A 15,897-nucleotide genomic window follows, 5' to 3' on the forward strand; every position below is an offset into this window, starting at 1 on the left:
CTCTCTCTCTCTCTCTCTCTCTCTCTCTCTCTCTCAACGCCTCCCCCTACTGGACGCCCAAAAAAATGGAATGTATATCGTTAATATGAATAAGGTTTTATTTACTTCAGTTATTTGCATGTTAATATGGCAATTTATGTAAATAGTGATAAAAAAAAAAACATACTTTAAAATATATGTCATTATAAAGCATCCAAATACCATAGCCTACACATTTATAATTGTTTTTGTAAAACTTTACAAGATTTCATTAGTCAAAGTTAACATTAAATAATAAATGAACAATGCTTCTACAGCATATAGCCTATTCAGTGTTAATGTTAATTTCAATATTTACTAATACATTATTAAAATCAAAATTTGTATTTCTTAGCATAGAAATACCCATCTCAAATCGTTTGTTTTTGATAACAATCTGCGGTGGAACCGAATGTGCTCTTTAATTAGTTAGCCTACATTAAAAATACATTAAAACAAATCTTTGTTTTGGTAATGTTCATTTTATTGCTAAATGTAAAAAAAAAGTTTTTTTTGCATAATTTGAGAGTTAATGTTCATAATGAATTGCCTTGACATAAACAATATATAATATAATATAATATAATATAATATAATATAATATAATATTATATAATATAATATAATATAATATAGGCTAATATAATATAATATAATATAATATAATATAATTAATATAATATAATATACAAGAGGAAATGGGCACTTGGGTTCTCGTTGCCTTTTTACCTTTACAATCTAATTTACCATTAAAACTTAATAAAGTTTGAAGTCATATCATAGTGCGATCCTCTTGGTTTGACGTCAGACATTCTCTATCCCCCGATGACAGATGCGCTGATGTAAATGACCACTGGAGGGCACCAGAGGACAATCAAACGGTTGAATGACAGCGAGAAGCGTCACTGGACTGACTGCTTTCTGTTCTTCCCTCATAAACTTTAGTTCTGGAAAAGAAGAAGAAGAAGAAAAAAATCTATCTATCTATCTATCTATCTATCTATCTATCTATCTATCTATCTATCTATCTATCTATCTATCTATCTATCTATCTATCTATCTATCTATCTATCTATCTATCTATCTATCTCGTCTGTCCGTTCGTCTATCTATCTATCTATCTATCTATCTATCTATCTATCTATCTATCTATCTATCTATCTATCTATCTATCTATCTATCTATCTATCTATCTATCTCGTCTGTCCATTCGTCTATCTATCTATCTATCTATCTATCTATCTATCTATCTATCTATCTATCTATCTATCTATCTATCTATTGTCTGTCCGTTTGTCTATCTATCTATCTATCTATCTATCTATCTATCTATCTATCTATCTATCTATCTATCTATCTATCTATCTATCTATCTATCTATCTATCTATCTATCTAAACAAAACACTTGAACTGCGAATCCCAGATGGCAACACGGGGGCGTGTCGTCACGTGACATGAGCAAGGTGTTTTCACGCTGACACGAGCTCTTGACATGAGCGCGCGGAGAGCAGAGGGCTCGCAGAGGTCAGAGCTCAGAGTGCAGGCGGACCGCAGAGAGACACGCTCGCTCAGTTCATCAACAGGAGGATGGAGGTGGAGAACCGACCCAACGGATTTGACTTCTCCAAACGGGACACATTACTGAGCAGCGGTGAGTTTCTGGTACCCGTGCACAGTTATTCAGTCTTAACTTTAAAGTTACATGACAAATAACGTGTTCCAAATACTTCTGAATCTTATATTTAATGCATGAGGTAAAAATGCAGGCAAAGTATACAGGCGTTTGTCTCTACAATTAACGTTCACAGGTTAGTGTATGTTAGAGCATTTCCAATGCAACTTTCTACAATGTTAATGCAATCTGTAGTTTTACTCATTGTAGCCTATGGAGTTAAATGTGTGTGTAATGTGATGAATGGACGTATAGAGCTGGGGTTTGGGGACAGTGAGGTCTTTTAAAGCGCTGCTGAGGAATGTTTTTATATGCACGTCCGCGAGGAATCGTAAAAGATGAACTTTTGAACTTGAGCGAATCACCCTCGAGCGCCACAAAACACGTCAATGACAACAAACAACCAGCTGTAATATTTTTAATCAGTGGCGTTTCTGACAATAAATCCGTGTGGGCAAAATAACACTATTTGTGGTCTAATGCTGTTTTGCTTATGGGAAACAAAAAAATGAAAGTTGAATATCGTTGCTGTATTTACTAATAAAGCCCATATGGTTATTATGAGAATCGGTGGTCCTGATATCATTGGGAAGACGATTGGTCACCTTTTTTTTAGGATTGGGGCCCCAAATGTAATAATTTAGTAATAAAATAGTCAATCTTTTACTTATTTAATTTTATTCAAGGCTTTGCATTCCTTTCATTGTCTGTAGTAAATAAGACCCTGGTAATATGCAAAAATGTGAAGTTGGTGCAGAAATATTTGTGTGAATTGTGTGTGAATGTTTAATTTTTTCACTTCTAAGTAAGTTATTCACTGGTAGAGCATGCTCATGTCCTGACCCTGTGGATAGAGAATAACTGATGTTAGCATACAGTCAGTTCAAATGATCTATGCATAATGTGTCACTACATTTATTGGGTAAGGGTTAAAAAATATATACCTTTTTATACTTTATACTTTAGTTTATACTTAACTTTTAGATGGGTGTTTTGTTTTTTTTGCACCATGATGTATTTCAGTCAGTCAGGTTGATTCAGTCATTAAATAATATTTTCTGACTTATTTAAAATCAGTTCATTTAGATATTACCACACAGAACACATGTAGGTGACTTTTTACAGTATGTGAAAATGCAGCTGATGAAGAATGGCTTTATACTTGGGGGAAAAAGAGGGCAACAAATGCTCAAAAAAAGAACCAAAATGATCAAAGATTATTTATATATATATATATATATATATATATATATATATATATATATATATATATATATATATATATATATATATATATATATAATCTTTGATCATTTTGGTTCTTTTTTTGAGCATTTGTTGCCCTAAGCAAGAGTGTAATAATTTGCTATATTCTTTTTAGAAATCACAAATATTTTAAGTAATCGAAAGGATAATTCTTTTTTTTTTTTTTTGTAGTTGTGTCCCAAATGATGCACTATTCTATGCCCTTGTACAATATGTGCTTATGCACTATGGATTCACCCATATTATATATGAATTCTATCATAGAAGTCTGATAGCCCCACCCAACCTTCCTCCAACTACATAATTAAAGCCTTGTTTTTTCAGTCAATGAGTGTATCATCCGGTTTAAAGTGTACTTTTTCTATTAGGAATTTTCATTGTGGACACACTACTCGCACTATTAACCCTACAGAGTGTCATAGAATAGTGCAAGGAAACACATACACTCTAAGATGACCAGCTTATTTTTAGCAAACACAAAGGTTGCCAGGACTTCCCAGCTTTTACAGCTGCGTTTCCAGCATCTGTTTTGCACAGACACACACACACACACACACACACACACACACACACACACACACACACACACACACACACACACACACACACACACACACACACACACACACACATATGTTGGTCTATGTGGTTTACAGGGACTCTCCATAGACGTAATGGTTTTTATACTGTACAAACCGTATTTTCTATCCCCCTACACTGGCCCTGCCCCTAAACCTACCCATCACAGGAAACATTCTGCATTTTTACTTTCTCAAAAAAACATCATTTAGTATGTTTTTAGGGCCATTTGAATTATGAGGACATTTGATATGTCCTCATAAACCACATTTATAGTGTAATACCAGTGTAATACCCATGTAGTTATACAAATTTGTGTCCTCATAAACCACATAAACAGGCTCACACACACACACACACACACACACACCACAACTATGAACAACACAAATGCATACAAACTAAACATGATGCAAATTTTTAGCAAACAGAAACTCTTCGTTTCAACAGTTACATTGAGTCTAGATGATCAGCGTTGCTATAGCAACACTGGATTGGTCACTGCACATACCAGAATACAACTGTATAGTCAACAGCCTTGACCTTTCACTTCTGAGTGACCTTTCTCCTCTCACTGACCTTACAGAGCCGACAAAGAAAGAAGCCAACATATATGCATATTATATGCAACATTTTCACAATTGTTTGTGATTTGTAAAAACCAAGCTTTTATAAAGCAAAAACAACAACAACAAAAGCTCAGCTTTGTGTGTGTGTGTGTGTGTGTGTGTGTGTGTGTGTGTGTGTGTGTGTGTGTGTGTGTGTGTGTGTGTGTGTGTGCCCTTGTTTATATTACACTGTGGGGACCAAATGTCCCCATAAGGATAGTAAAATCTGAGATCACCTACATTGTGGGGACCAGCCAGTGGTCCCCACTTTTCAAAAGGCTTATAAATCATACAGGATGAGTTTTTTTGTTTTGTTGAGAAAATAAAAATGCAGAATGTTTCCTGTGATGGGCAGGGGCAGTGTAGGGGGATAGAATGTACAGTTTGTACAGTATAAAAACCATTACATCTATGGAGAGTCCCCTACAAAGATAGTGAACCAGACGTGTGTGTGTGTATGTGTGCGTGTGCGTGTGTGTGTATGTGTGCGTGTGTGTGTGTGTGTTTGCATGCATGCGTGTGTGTGTGTGTGTGTGTGTGTGTGTGTGTGTGTGTGTGGTTAAGGTATGGGGACAAAATCCCCACAAGGATGATAATACCAGAATTGTTTTTATCTTGTGAGGATTTTTTGGTCCTCCTGCGAAAAACAGCTTATAAATCATAGTAAATTAGGTTTTTTGAAAATGCAAATATGCTGAAAGTTTTGTGTGATGGATAGGTTTAGAGGTAGGGTTAGTGTAGCGGGAGATAATATACAGTTTGTACAGTATAAAAAAAACGCCTGTTGAGAACCGCCAACGTGTGTGTGTGTGTGTGTGGGGGGGGGGGGGGGGTGATTTGAGATTTAGTCTTTAAGGTTGGTAGCCCTTCCCCCACAAATAAACAAACACACAAACACGCATCATAAACACAGAAGATAAACTTCCTGTCCACCCACCCACACAGGGATCATAAACCCCCCCTTGCGCTGGCCATTCCATGACCTCTTGTCATGACCCCCCTTGTTGCCATAGAAACTTTGACGGACAAGTCGAACAGGTAGATTCATTCTCCCCCCATGAGAGTTTTAGTTTTTATGATTGCATTTTAATGTTGTATGTTTTCTTCATTTTAGATTAGATGTTAAGTGTAACATTTTCTCTTCATAGTTTGAATCATATTTATTTTGAATCTCTTAAAACACCATTTATAAGCAGTTAAATGCAGTAATTAAAATACGATTCTTTTATATTTTAATTAAGTAAAGCAAGATTTTTACATATTATGAAGAAAATGTTTGTAGTTGTGCCTGTACAAAAGTCACTCATGATGTTCTGCACTCTTAAAAATAAAGTTTACAAATGGAGGTTTCACAGCAATGCCAAAGAAAAACCGGTCAGTTACAGTTATGAAGGATGCGCAAACGTGATGCGTAACACGAGAATGAACCTCATTGGTTCTTGAGGAAGCTCAAACGTGATGCGTAACACGAGAATGAACCTCATTGGTTCTTGAGGAAGCTCAAACGTGATGCGTAACACGAGAATGAACCTCATTGGTTCTTGGGGAAGCTCAAACGTGATGCGTAACATGAGAATAAACCTCATTGGTTCTTGAGGAAGCTCAAACGTGATGCGTAACACAAGAATAAACCTCATTGGTTCTTGAGGAAGCTCAAACGTGAAGCGTAACATGAGAATGAACCTCATTGGTTCGTGAGGAAGCTCAAACGTAACACGAGAATGAACCTCATTGGTTCATGAGGAAGCTCAAACGTGATGCGTAACACGAGAATGAACCTCATTGGTTCGTGAGGAAGCTCAAACCTGATGCGTAACATGAGAATGAACCTCATTGGTTCTTGAGGAAGCTCAAACGTGATGCGTAACACAAGAATAAACCTCATTGGTTCGTGAGGAAGCTCAAACGTAACACGAGAATGAACCTCATTGGTTCGTGAGGAAGCTCAAACGTAACACGAGAATGAACCTCATTAGTTCGTGAGGAAGCTCAAACGTAACACGAGAATGAGCCTCATTTACATTGCATTTTTATTTTTTCTCAGATAAGATACTTGACAAAAATGAAAATGCAATGTATTTATTTATTTAATTTTTTTTTTTTTTTTTTTTGATTACATTTTAAAAGCTTTATTTTAATTGTTTTCATTAAATTAATGTTTATTTGTATAAAATCATAAAAACACAGAATCCCAAAAATATAAAATGGAAAACACGGAACTTAGGGAAAATTCAATGGATTTCATGAAGCCCTCAATAGCTACGAAAAATAGTATATTATTTTACATAGTATATTACTTGTAAATAGTATATTTACAAATAAAATGTTTACATTAATATTCAAGGTAAAGGATCGTGATATCTTATGAATGTTTTAGGGTTCTTTATGAAACCACTTATTAGTAGTTTATTTCTGGGCCAAGTCCAGAGCCCAGAGCTTGGTCTTTATGATGACATTCAAACGAATTAAATACGTTTTTTCCTGTTTCCTGAATGTAATTGTTTTCGCAATGAAGAGATTTATGCTGATTCTAAACCAACATATCAAAATATGTTTGTTTAAATAAAAGCTAATTAGTGATCTTAGTTGTTTCGTATGATTGACAAATATTCATCACATTATGTTTTTTGTTTTGTTTATGTTAAAACTGTCAAATCCAACGGGGTCTGAATATAAATCTTAAATATAGGCCAAATATTTTTTGAGTGTAGATTACCACACATGGCATGCGCACACACACATTGTGATGAGCAGAGGCGCGGGGGGGATTGGCTTGGATCTCATGTCCTTGGATCTGAATGATGAAGCCCTGGAAAATGGAAAATAAATGGATCTTCAGGTTACATATCACTACTACATCTGTACACCTCCCCTCCCGATCCCTCTTTCTTTCCATCAGCCAAGTGGAACAGAAGACATCTGGGCAGCCTCATCCTTTTCTTCTGAAGGCTGGGGGTGGGGTGTGTGTGTGTATGTATGTATGTATATCTCTATACCTGTGTGTGTGTGTGTGTGTGTGTGTGTGTGGTCCTGGTAAACCCTACATTATGGATATACAAAGATATCCAAAATCATTTTTTGGTCCCCATGAGGAAACAAACTCATGACATTTTTTTTGTTTTCTGTAATGGGTTGCGTTAGGCGTCAGAATATACAGTTTGTACTGTATGCTATAAAAATAAATGTCTATGGAAAGTCGCCATAAAATATGGAAACACAGTGAGTGTGTGTGTGTGTGTGTGTGTGTGTGTGTCCTACATGCGTACAGCGGGTGCAGTGCAGTTCTTAACTTACTCTTTTGAACTCAATTGAACTTCAATTTATGATGTAAATTGGCAGAGTGATACATCAGCCTGATATTCTAAAACATTTCCTATAATTGTCATTTAAATTGTAAATCAAATAAAATGTATTTATATATTAATTATCATGTATAGAAACATTTTAATTTTCAATCATGAAAGTGTTGTTTTATATAAAATACACACTATTGATACACTGTAAAAAAAATGTTGGTTTAACTGAAAAAAGTAAGTAACCTGGTTGCCTTACATTTTTGAGTTTATTGAAATTAAAAATTGAAGTTGATACAATGAATGAAATTGGTTTAATTAATAGAAACTCAAAATATTATTGTATCTGAACAACATAAAAAAAATTGATAAATCATGAAAATAGCACAATTTGGCATGTTTCACTGAGTCATCACTAATAAAACACACAATTACCCAATATGCTTACAATAATATTTTAATAAAGGTTGTCGAACCTCAAAAAATATTCATTGTATTGACTCAAATATTTAATTTCAGTTAACTCAATTTTAAGGCAACCAGTTTTTTTTTACAGTGTATTAATATTAGTATATCTATTTTATTTTATTTTTTAAATCAGTTGCTATACAAATATACATTTATTGATATTAATATCAATATTTTATTTTTTAAAAACTTTATTTTCCATTTATTAGTCATGTCAATAAAATGTATTTTTCGAAATATATTCAGTGCTACAAAAAGTATTTGCAAAAATGTATTCATTTAATTGCATTCAATTTAAATGATCGAATCAAGTACCAAATATTTGTATTTCTTATATTTATATTAAAAGCATTTTGTGAGATGTTTTTATTTATATATATATATATATATATATATATATATATATATATATATATATATATATATATATATATATATATATATATATATATATATAGACCAAGTGCTTTCTGGAGCCACTTCATGTGCATAGATTCCTAAACCAGTATTTGTGGCACTAAAATGACCAGAACCAGCCCTGAATAACTGAACCTGTTGAACATCGCCTAGTATTTGAGTACTGTAGCGTATTGGCCTGATGGAGTGAGAGAACGTGTGTGTGGCACAGAAGGCAGACGGTGAGTATGTTCTACTGTAGCTCAATACCAACGGCCTACAGCCATCATAGATATTAGATTATCTTCAAGGAGCCCTGTGGTCGGTGGAGTGCGTGTGTGTTCTGGTCCGCCATATGCCGTGGATTGCTGGAGTGTGTGTGAGATGCCCTGCGTGTGGCAGATCAAAAATCCGCAGCTGCCAGCGAGCCGAAGAGATCACACTCATACACACACACACGTGGCGGTTTCTGAAGAGGTCGTGGAGGTCGTGTCCTGAGGGACAGAAGTGAGAGGACTGGGCAGATGGGTGTGTGTATGAGAGAAAGATGGATAGAGAAAGTGTTGTTTTAGGAATGTGAAGAGGCATTGTTTTAAAGCCGGCTTGATGTTCTGTGCGGTAAGATGAACTGCTGTGTGATGTTTAAGTGTGTCCATCATAAGAACATTCATTACAGCATGAAAAAGATGACAGTAATGGGAAAAATTCCTGCAAACATATTTATGACGGAATTCAAAGGAATAATGAAAATCATTTACACATATTACTTAAAACATTTTTTTTTTAAAGCTGCAAGATACTCAATTTAAAGCCTTCCCTCCATTGGACAGCAGCACCAATAACAATGTCTCTCTCTCTCATTTCGCCATGTTAAAAAGCCGTCATGGAGGGCCGACAAAAATGAAACATGCTACTCTTTCTGTCGGGACGTCTTGAAACGGTGCAGACGTGGCGTCTGTTGTCGTCCACTATGACGCGCTATACGAGATAAAAAAAGCCATTATTGAGCTGATATCATGTCTGAATCTAACTAGAAATATAACGGTTTTAGTAGTGTATTTATTTTGCACAGAAAAAAAAAAAGATTTATTGTTGACTAAAACTATTAAAATGAGTTTCTGTTAATTGTCGAAGCTGTAATAACATTTAAATAATAGAGAAAAATCGAAACTTCAAACTTTGTGAAATTTTTTTTGCCTTGATAACTACCTGAAATAAAATAAAGCTTAATTTCAAATATAGATATAAAATATAAAAAACTGAAATGACAAAAGCACAACAAAATGATTAACTTAAAGTAAACATTTTAAAATAAAAGCTGATTTCAAATATTAAATACTGTAATAATATATAAACAATATTAAAATAACACTGATAACAAAAATAAACTTTCAAAACATTTAGATAACACTCAACTTTAGTTATTAATGTGGTTGATTTTTACTTTAAAAAAGATCAAAACATAATCTGAAAAAAATATGGTAAACCACTTTGATCTGTTAATTGTTTATTTAAAAAATATTCACTAAAATTAATCCTATTATGATGTGAGCGTATGTATGTGTGTGTGTATATATACAAGAACTCCCATGAATTGGATTATCAAATATTTGTGAGTGTGTGTGTGTGTGTGCGTGCATATATATATATATATATATATATATATATATATATATATATATATATATATATATATATATATATATATATATATATATATATAATATATATATAATATATATATTCTTTCCATCACAAAAGCTGTTTAGTGCACACTACACAGTCTTATACCTTTATATTTTTGTCTTTACTTTTTTTGCTTTAAATCAAAGTAGCTGGTTGGTTTGGTTCATGGCTTAAAACGCTTCAACATGGACATTTATATTTAATCATTTAGCAGACTCTTTTATCCAAAGCGACTTACAAAAAAGAGACATGGACATTTTAAGAAATCCCTATGGAAGAAACGAAAGGGGGAAAACTTCTTGAACCAATGCCGCTGAAATAAACAATTATATAGCGACCCTATTTGTTGAAAAGGGAAAAAGTAGCTCATTCACATATTCTAACAGTGCATTGTAAAACATTTTTTTCAATAAGCTTCCTGATTGGCTTAATCTTGAGTTCATTGAAATTAAACATTTTAGTTAATACAATGAACATTTTTGAGAATCGACAAACTTTATTCAAATAGTATAAATAATAAAAATAAAATAAAATTTTTATATATATATATATATATATATATATATATATATATATATATATATATATATATATAATTTTATTAGAAGCATATTGGGTAATTGTGTGTTTTATTTGTGATGACATGATTTCATTTCATTATTACTTACTTTTTTAAGTTAAACCAACAAAAAATGTTTACAGGATAGAATATAATTTTTTAGTAAAATGTTGTAGATCTGCTTTATAAATCTCTCTAATATCCTTTTTTCTCATATTCTCTCATCTGCAGGTTTTTATGAAGAGAACTCCCTCCAGGATGACACAGGTGAGGAAACTGCGAATAATCTCCAGGCTGCCACCTGCTGGCTATATTGCACACTTATTTCTGTGCTTTGTGTGTCAAACATTTTCAGACTTTACTAAATGGTGAACATTATAGGGTGGGGCTTTTATAGGAGCCGAGTTATAGTTCTGCATTCTGGAATAAAACTCAGAGATAATTAAAACAGATGCCATCCGGAGTAATATGTGACTGCAGTACTCCGCTTGACCAGTAGAGAATATCACAGAGCTCTTTATTTCTCTGTAGTTCTCCAAAGCTCTGGTGAAAGTGCTCGTTTTAGGGGTCAAAATGAGTTCAGGAGATTCTGTTCTTGTGTTGCCAACAAGTTTTTCTGCGATACATGCACACATGCTGTTGTAAAGCTGCACAAGTCAGGGCCGAACATTGTTAGAGAAAGCAGTTGATTTATGTGAGAAGCCAATTAAGCTGTAAAGCATCGGAAGAGCACTTCAGAAACACACACACACAACACACACACACACACACACACTGGTGACATCACCTTCACACCCTGTGGTTGTGGAGTCAAAGTTAGGTCAGCAATCAAGCATAGTATGTAAATAAGCAGGAATGCTAGGCCTCTGGTTGGCTGAAAGTATTTTGGTGATTTGGATTGTTTTTATTTTACAGTATTATAACAATTATATTTAATATTACATTTTTTATGTTATAATTTTACACAACAGTCAACCATACAATTTAGTGGCATTGTATCTAACTATTTGCCACTAAATGTTATGGTTAACCAATCATAATCAAGTATTCTAGTCATGTCAAGACACATTTAGTTAACACTTTAGCATGGGGAACACATATTCACTATTAACTACGACTTTTGCCTCAATAAACTCCTAATTTACTGCCTATTAATAGTTAGTAAGGTAGTTTTGTTGCATTTAAGTGTAGGTATTGGGTAGGATTAAGGGATGTAGAATAAGGTCATGCAGAATAAGGCATTTATATGTTGCGTTATAAGTACTAATAAACAGCCAATATCCTAGTAATATGCATGCTAATAAGCAACTAGTTAATAGTTAATAACTGAACCTTAAAATAAAGTGTTACCAGTGATTTATACAATACAGAATGTTTAAAAGCAGCTTTGCATTAATAAAAAAAACAGTGTTAATGTTGTAAAACCGTTCCATTTAAAACGCATTCGGTTTCAGCTGTAAAGAAGCAAATATTTCATCTCAGTTTTGTTCAGTGTTCCATTCAGAGCTGTTTAATAAAAACCAACATTGCTGCTTACCTTACATTTTACACCATCCTGTGCTTGTCCAGTGAAGGTTTGCTGTTTTCTCAGCTAATTTAACATCTGTGGGTCACTGTTTTGTCTGCAGAGGTCTGCCAGTACGCATTTAGGTCTTGAAGGTCACGAATGTAGTGTTTGAAATGTCTTACCCAGGCGTTGTTCTAGTGTTCCTCCTGCAGTTTGCACTCATTGGTCAGTGAGTCGCTCGCATGTTAAACCCAACGACATCAATGAATGTATATCGCAGCCGTAATAACGAGGAAAACGCCGGTCGGTCTGCTGGGAGAGAGTGTTGACGTGTGTAGTATGTGGTAATCTCAAGGCACAGCCAACGGTCGATGGTTTCTTATGCATCCAAACTCACCGACAGCGTTGAATGTTCCCAGAATGCACCAGGCGTGTGTTTGCGTGCCCAAAAATCAATGTTAAATCTGCTGAATCTTCTCTAGACTGTCCATTTTGATTTAACATGATTTGTATTTGCTGACACATTGCCAGTTAAGATCCAGATTCCTTATACTTTAAAGGAAGTGTATGTAAGATTGTGGCCAAAACTGGTACTGCAGTCACTTTGAAATGACTGTAGAGCGGTGTATCCCACTCCCTCTCCCCCTGACTCGAGGTTGCCAAATAGGCTGCAGGATCAGCAGGAACAATTGTAGATATGCAGCTGTGGTAACTAGAGCAGAGCTGGCATTCCGGATGTCGAAACACTGATTGGTAGATCGGTGGAGGGCGGAGCTTCAGGCCAAAACACATGTCAACATCAGTTAAGGGCTGCAACTGCAAATTTTAAATGACAATATCCTGGCCGGACTACTGTTGTCAGTGATATAAGTATTTGAAATTAACATGATTTCTGAATGTCTAGTGACACATCAAGGCCATTTTATGATTAATTAAAATGCATTTCTTACATAGAGTTCCTTTTAATCCCCTTGCAATCAATTGTTTTAATCATCTTTGATAATCAAAATGAAAGTTGTTAATAGATTTTAACCTGTGAGAAGAAAAATCTTCATGCCTTAAAATAGCTTGAATGTAACTTTACACTCTTGCTTCATTTAGTACACGTGGATTCATGAATATGCAAATTAGCCCCGCCTCCACTCAGTCACACCAGCTCAGACTTCCTGATCCACTCGGTCAACTGTAGTAAAAGTACACGATGGCAAGTGGAAATACTGGTTTAATTCAGCCATATATGTTTGAACCAGAAACGTATCCAGAAGATAGTCTCTGTCAATGTATCAGAATATATAATGGTTTTAAATACCGCTCTCTACAACGTAACGGTAACTAATATGATTAGCCTTTATCAAACAGCTGATAATGTGTTGCTAATGTTACACAAACCATGTTTTCCATCTCAGTCAGACAGCTGCCTTCTAGAAATCAGCATCCTTAGAAACGCTTTTAACATCATAGAAATTCTGTGGAGAGACGCATATTAAAGGGTTAGTTCACCTAAAAATTTTAATTCTCACATTAATTATTCACCACTCATGTCGTTCCAAACCCATAAGACCGCCGTTCATCTTCAGAACACAAATTAAGATATTTTGATGAAATCTGAGAGCTCTCTGACCCCTCCATAGACAGCATATAATTAACACTTTCAAGGTACAGGCAATGATAAGATAGTCCATGTGACTCCAGTGGTTCAACCTTAATATTATAAAGCGGTGAAAATATTTAATATACATAATTTACCCACTATATTGCTGTTTGTAGGATTTTTCCAGTCCCTTCTTAAAGGTGTTTTTGTGTTCACTGTGGAGAAGCCCTGCCCACACTTTGACAGGATTGGTTACATGTTTGTGACGGCAGGAAATGGGGACAGTTTCAAACCGAGTCTTTGATACACTGCCGTTTTAAGGAGAAAATACTCAGTAACACTTTATTTTGATAGTCCACTTTAGACAGTCTACTAACTATAAGTAACTTTGCAACTACATGTCAACTAACTGTCATTCGAGTATTTGTAGACTATCTGATTAATATTTACTAAAACTTTGTTTTGTCGGTCCCCCAACAGACATTCTACTGACTATAAGTAACTTGGCAACTACAGTTTCACTTATTCTACTAACCCGAACCCTAACACCTAACCATTACCTACCTGTCTACTGACAGTCCACTAATTCTTTAATGTGGGGTAGTTGACATGTAGTTGCAAAGTTACCTATAGTTAGTAGAATGTTTAAAGTGGACTATCGAAATAAAGTTTTACCAAATACTCTTCAATGGTGTTGACTAATAGACTCTGTAAACCCAGCCTTATCTACCGGCGATTTGGTTTCGCCCTGCAACTCAGTCTGAAAACCTGTACATTCATTTCTACTGCTTCTGTTCAGTTTCACGGGAACCAATCAAAGACTGGCTTATCACATCTGGCGCACTATTGGCGGGTTTAACACGATGACCGTTAGAGAAGTGATTGGTCATTGCCCATTGATCACGCCTCCTGTGGTCTGATTGGTTGAAGGACTATCCAATTGTGTACAGAATCATTCAAATAATGCCAGTTGATCACGCCTCTTGTGCAGTAAAAAATACAGAGCAGACTCTCCAGACCAGTGTTCAATTTTATGCTGAGCTTGATCTGGTGATAGCCGGACAAGTTGACTGATCAATTTGCCCATGATTTGTATTAAAGGGTTCAGTTCACGTAAAAATGGAAATTCTAGCATTAATTACTCACCCTCATGTTTTTCCACACCTGGTATGAAAGCAAGTGCTTTTTTTGCACAAATTTAAATAATAATAAATAAATAAAAAGATGTATTGCAAACCAGTAGGGGGAGCACCACAACGCATGTGTGTTGTGTTGATTCAAGAGCTTGCGTAGTTCCATGAATGCACTTTGGATACTATTATTTCGTAGGGGTGGCCCCGAATAGTTAAGATTCCATGCATCGATATGCGGAGCCAGATTCGACTACCGATCTCACGGTCATGTGGCACTGAGCTTTGCGTCTTTACGTGAAGTTCGAACACATTGTTTTCAATGAGTGTACGCACACCGGCGGCAGCATTCGGCCCCTGTCCGCGGCGACTCAGGAAGTTGTTTACAATCCTGCCGCGCCACAGAGCGCTATTTCAAGGTTTTATATTAAATTTACATTTCCCTCAAATTGTAAATGTACACTGTCAGAAGTTGAGCTTGCGCGTATATAATGTGTGCGTCCGGTGTGAGATACCTGAGACGCTGTGCTTCGCGTCCTTTAAGCATAATCGCCATAATCAGGTGTTTTTTTAGGTTTATTTATCAAAATGTTCTTTTATATATTTGTGTGGTGTTCTGTATTTCGATCGCGGCTTTGAAATGTTATGAGAAAACGGTTTACTAATGTTTATCCACCAGATTACCTTTTATTTAAACCTAAATAAGAAAGCCATTGCCAGTTCATCTGTCGGTTGGCAGGTAGTTTTGGTCGCTTTATTATTGGATCGCCTTATTATTATTTGATCGCCTTATTTATTATTGCCCCTCCCAACCCATTCACACACACACAGATGATTCGACTATCACTTGACTATAGAAAGATTCAACAATTCTGATTCGAATGTCTAAATCCTTAGTCGGGGACACCCCTATTGTTTTGTACACTCTTAGAAGAAAAGGTTCTATATAGAACCTTAAAGAGTTCTATCAGCACTGCGTAGTTGGAACCCCTAAAAAGTTCACTGCAAAAAATGCTTTTCTTATTTTCTTACTTAGTATTTTTGTCTTGTTTCTAGTCCAAACAACTAAACATTCTTAAAACAAGAAGTACTAGACAAGCAAAACTAATTGTCTTATTTTGGG

General features: G+C 35.1%; 1 protein-coding gene across 1 annotated transcript in view; it reads left to right on the forward strand.

Annotated features, from left to right (window-relative positions):
• The first annotated feature begins 1,487 nt into the window (after nt 1-1,487).
• Nucleotides 1,488-15,897, forward strand: part of nr6a1b (nuclear receptor subfamily 6, group A, member 1b) — a 38,902-nt gene continuing 24,492 nt past the window's right edge. The window contains exons 1-2 of the mRNA XM_067423343.1: nt 1,488-1,670; nt 10,778-10,813. Of these exons, the coding sequence (XP_067279444.1) occupies nt 1,607-1,670; nt 10,778-10,813 (100 nt within the window). The 5' untranslated portion in view covers nt 1,488-1,606. The remainder of the gene's footprint in view (nt 1,671-10,777; nt 10,814-15,897) is intronic.

This window comes from Pseudorasbora parva, chromosome 18 (assembly GCF_024679245.1).
Source record: "Pseudorasbora parva isolate DD20220531a chromosome 18, ASM2467924v1, whole genome shotgun sequence".
Classification (NCBI taxonomy): Eukaryota; Metazoa; Chordata; class Actinopteri; order Cypriniformes; family Gobionidae; genus Pseudorasbora; species Pseudorasbora parva.